The following is a 2,752-nucleotide window of genomic DNA, read 5'->3' on the forward strand; positions in this document are numbered from 1 at the left end:
ACCTTCAGGTAGCCCTGCAGAGCCTTGACTTGCTTCTGGGCCTCGTTGGCGCCGCGGTTGGCGTGGCTGAGCTGGATCTCCATCTCGTTCAGGTCGCCCTCCATCTTCTTCTTCAGCCTCAGGGCCTCGTTGCGGCTCCGGGTCTCGGCGTCCAGCGACGTCTGGAGAGACTCCACCACCCGCAGGTGGTTGCGCTTCACCTGCTCCATCTCCTCCTCCTTCTCCCCCAGCTTCCGCTCGTACTCCGCCTTCACCTGGTTGAACTCCAGCTGCGCCCGCAGGATCTTCCCTTCCTCGTGCTCCAGGGAGGCCTGGGGGGGACACAGAGAGGACACTGAGGGATGTGGAGGATGGAAGTGTCACCGGGACGGGGAGGGATGCGGATGGTCCCACCTCGGCTTCCTCCAGGGCGGCCTGGAGCTCCAGCTTCTCGGCGTCCAGCTGCTTCCGGACCTTCTCCAGCTCGTGGATGGATTTGTGGCCGGCGCCGAGCTGCTCCGTGAGGTCCGAGATCTCCTCTGGCCCCGGGGGGGGGGGGGGGGGGGGACCCCCCCCGACCCCCCGGGGGGGGGGGGGGGGGAAGGAGGGGGGGGGCAGAGCCACCCCACGGCCTCACCTTGGAGGTTCTTGTTCTCCCTCTTGAGGGTCTCCAGGTGCTCCAGCGACTCCTCGTAGACGTTCCTCAGCTTGAAGAGGTCGGTGCTGAGGGCCCGGGCCTCCTTCTGCGACGCCTCCAGCTCCGTCTGCGACTCCTCGAACTTCTGCTTCCACTCGGACAACACCTTGGGGGGGGCGGGGGGGGGACAACCTTTGGTCACCCCCTCACCTGCCCGTGTCCCCCCCTGCCCAACCCACCCCACCCCACCCCGCCCTCCCACCTTGTCGAAGTTCCTCTGCTTCTTGTCCAGGGCGGCGGCGGCGGCGTTGGAACGCTCCACGTCGGCCATCAGGTCCTCGATCTCGTTCTGCAGCCGGTGCTTGGTCTTCTCCAGCGAGGAGCACTTGGCGTTGACGGCCTCCACGGCCTCCTCGGCCTCCTGCAGCCGCTGCGCCAATTTTTTCCTACCCCCAGGGACAATCTGGGGTCAGCCCTGGGCTGGGTGGGACCCGCCCCAACCTCCTCCCACCCGGGGTTCTGCTCTGCGTCTCCTCCACTGTCTCCAGGATGCTCCTCTGGGACTTTCTCCAGAACCTTCTCCTGGGTGGTCTCCACCCCCCACACCACAGAAGCTCCGTCCATGGGCAGATGACTCAGTTTCCTCAGAACCTTCTCTAGAACCTTCTCCACCAGGTGGTCTCCACCCCACAGAAGCTCCGTCCATGGGCAGATGACTCAGTTTCCTCCAGAACCTTCTCCAGAACCTTCTCCAGCGGGTGGTCTCCACCCCCCACCCACAGAAGCTCCATCCATGGGCAGATGACTCAGTTTCCTCCAGAACCTTCTCCAGAGGGTGGTCTCCACCCCACAGAAGCTCTGTCCATGGGCAGATGACTCAATTTCCTCCAGAACCTTCTCTGGCAGGTGGTCCCTACCCCCCACTCCACAGAAGCTCTGTCCATGGGCAGATGACTCAGTTTCCTCCAGAACCTTCTCCAGAACCTTCTCCAGAACCTTCTCCAGAACCTTCTCCAGAACCTTCTCCAGAACCTTCTCCAGAACCTTCTCCAGAACCTTCTCTGGCGGGTGGTCTCCACCCCCAACCCCACAGAATCTCCATCGATGGGCAGATGACTCAATTTCCTCCAGAAGCTTCTCCAGAACCTTCTCCAGAACCTTCTCCGGTGGGTGGTCACCATCCCCACCCCACAGAAGCTCCATCCATGGGCAGATGACTCAACTTCCTCCAGAACCTTCTCTAGAACCTTCTCCAGTGGGTGGTCTCCCCCCCCAACCCCCCCAGAAGCTCCACCCCCGGGGCGGTGACTCACTTGGCCTCCTCCAGCTCCTCGGTGCGTTGGATGGCGTCCGTCTCGTACTTGGTCCTCCACTGGGCCACCTCGGAGTTGGCCTTGGAGAGCAGGCGCTGGAGCTCGGCCTTGGCCTCGGTCTCCTCCTCGTACTGTTCCCGCAGCAGGTCCCCGTCGTGCCGAGCCGACTGCAGCGCGTGGGCCAGCGCGTTCTTGGCCTGGGCCAGAGGAGAAGGTGGCACTGCTGGTCTGCAAGTTCTGAAGACCAACCCAAACTCCTCCAGATCAACCCAAACTTCTACAGAACGACCCAACCTCCTCCAGATCGACCCAACCTTCTGCAGATCAACCCAACCTCCTCCAGATCAACCCAACCTTCCTTGTACCTTCTGCAGACCAACCCAACCTCCTCCAGATCAACCCAACCTCCTCCAGACCAACTCAACCCCCTCCAGACCAACCCAACCTTCCACGGACCGACCCAACCTCCTCCAAATCAACCCAACCTTCTGCAGACCAACCCAACCTCCTCCAAATCAACCCAACCTTCTCCAGACCAACCCAACCTCCTCCAGGCCAACCCAAACTTCTGCAGATCAACCCAACCTCCTCCAGACCAACCCAACCTTCTACAGAGCAACTCAACCTTCTGAAGACCAACCCGACATTCTCCAGACCAAACCAACCTTCTGCAGACCAACCCAACCTCCTCTAGATCAACCCAACCTCCTCCAGATCAACCCAACCTCCTCCAGACCGACCCAACCTCCTCCAGATCGACCCAACCTTCTGCAGACCAACCCAACCTTCTGCAGACCAACCCAACCTTCTGCAGATCAACCCA

The 2,752-nt window shown here is 61.6% G+C and overlaps 1 protein-coding gene across 1 annotated transcript; it reads right to left on the reverse strand.

Moving 5' to 3' along the window:
- Positions 1-18: 18 nt before the first annotated feature.
- Positions 19-2,126, reverse strand: LOC113980376 (myosin-7-like; the record flags this gene model as incomplete). Its single annotated transcript, XM_027707593.1, has 5 exons — positions 19-311; positions 394-518; positions 617-782; positions 879-1,062; positions 1,930-2,126. Coding segments are annotated over 5 exons (965 nt in total), but the record flags the coding sequence as incomplete, so codon positions are not given.
- Positions 2,127-2,752: the final 626 nt, after the last annotated feature.

This window comes from Neopelma chrysocephalum, unplaced genomic scaffold, assembly GCF_003984885.1.
Source record: "Neopelma chrysocephalum unplaced genomic scaffold, ASM398488v2 Primary Assembly neopelma1_93920, whole genome shotgun sequence".
Taxonomy (NCBI): domain Eukaryota; kingdom Metazoa; phylum Chordata; class Aves; order Passeriformes; family Pipridae; genus Neopelma; species Neopelma chrysocephalum.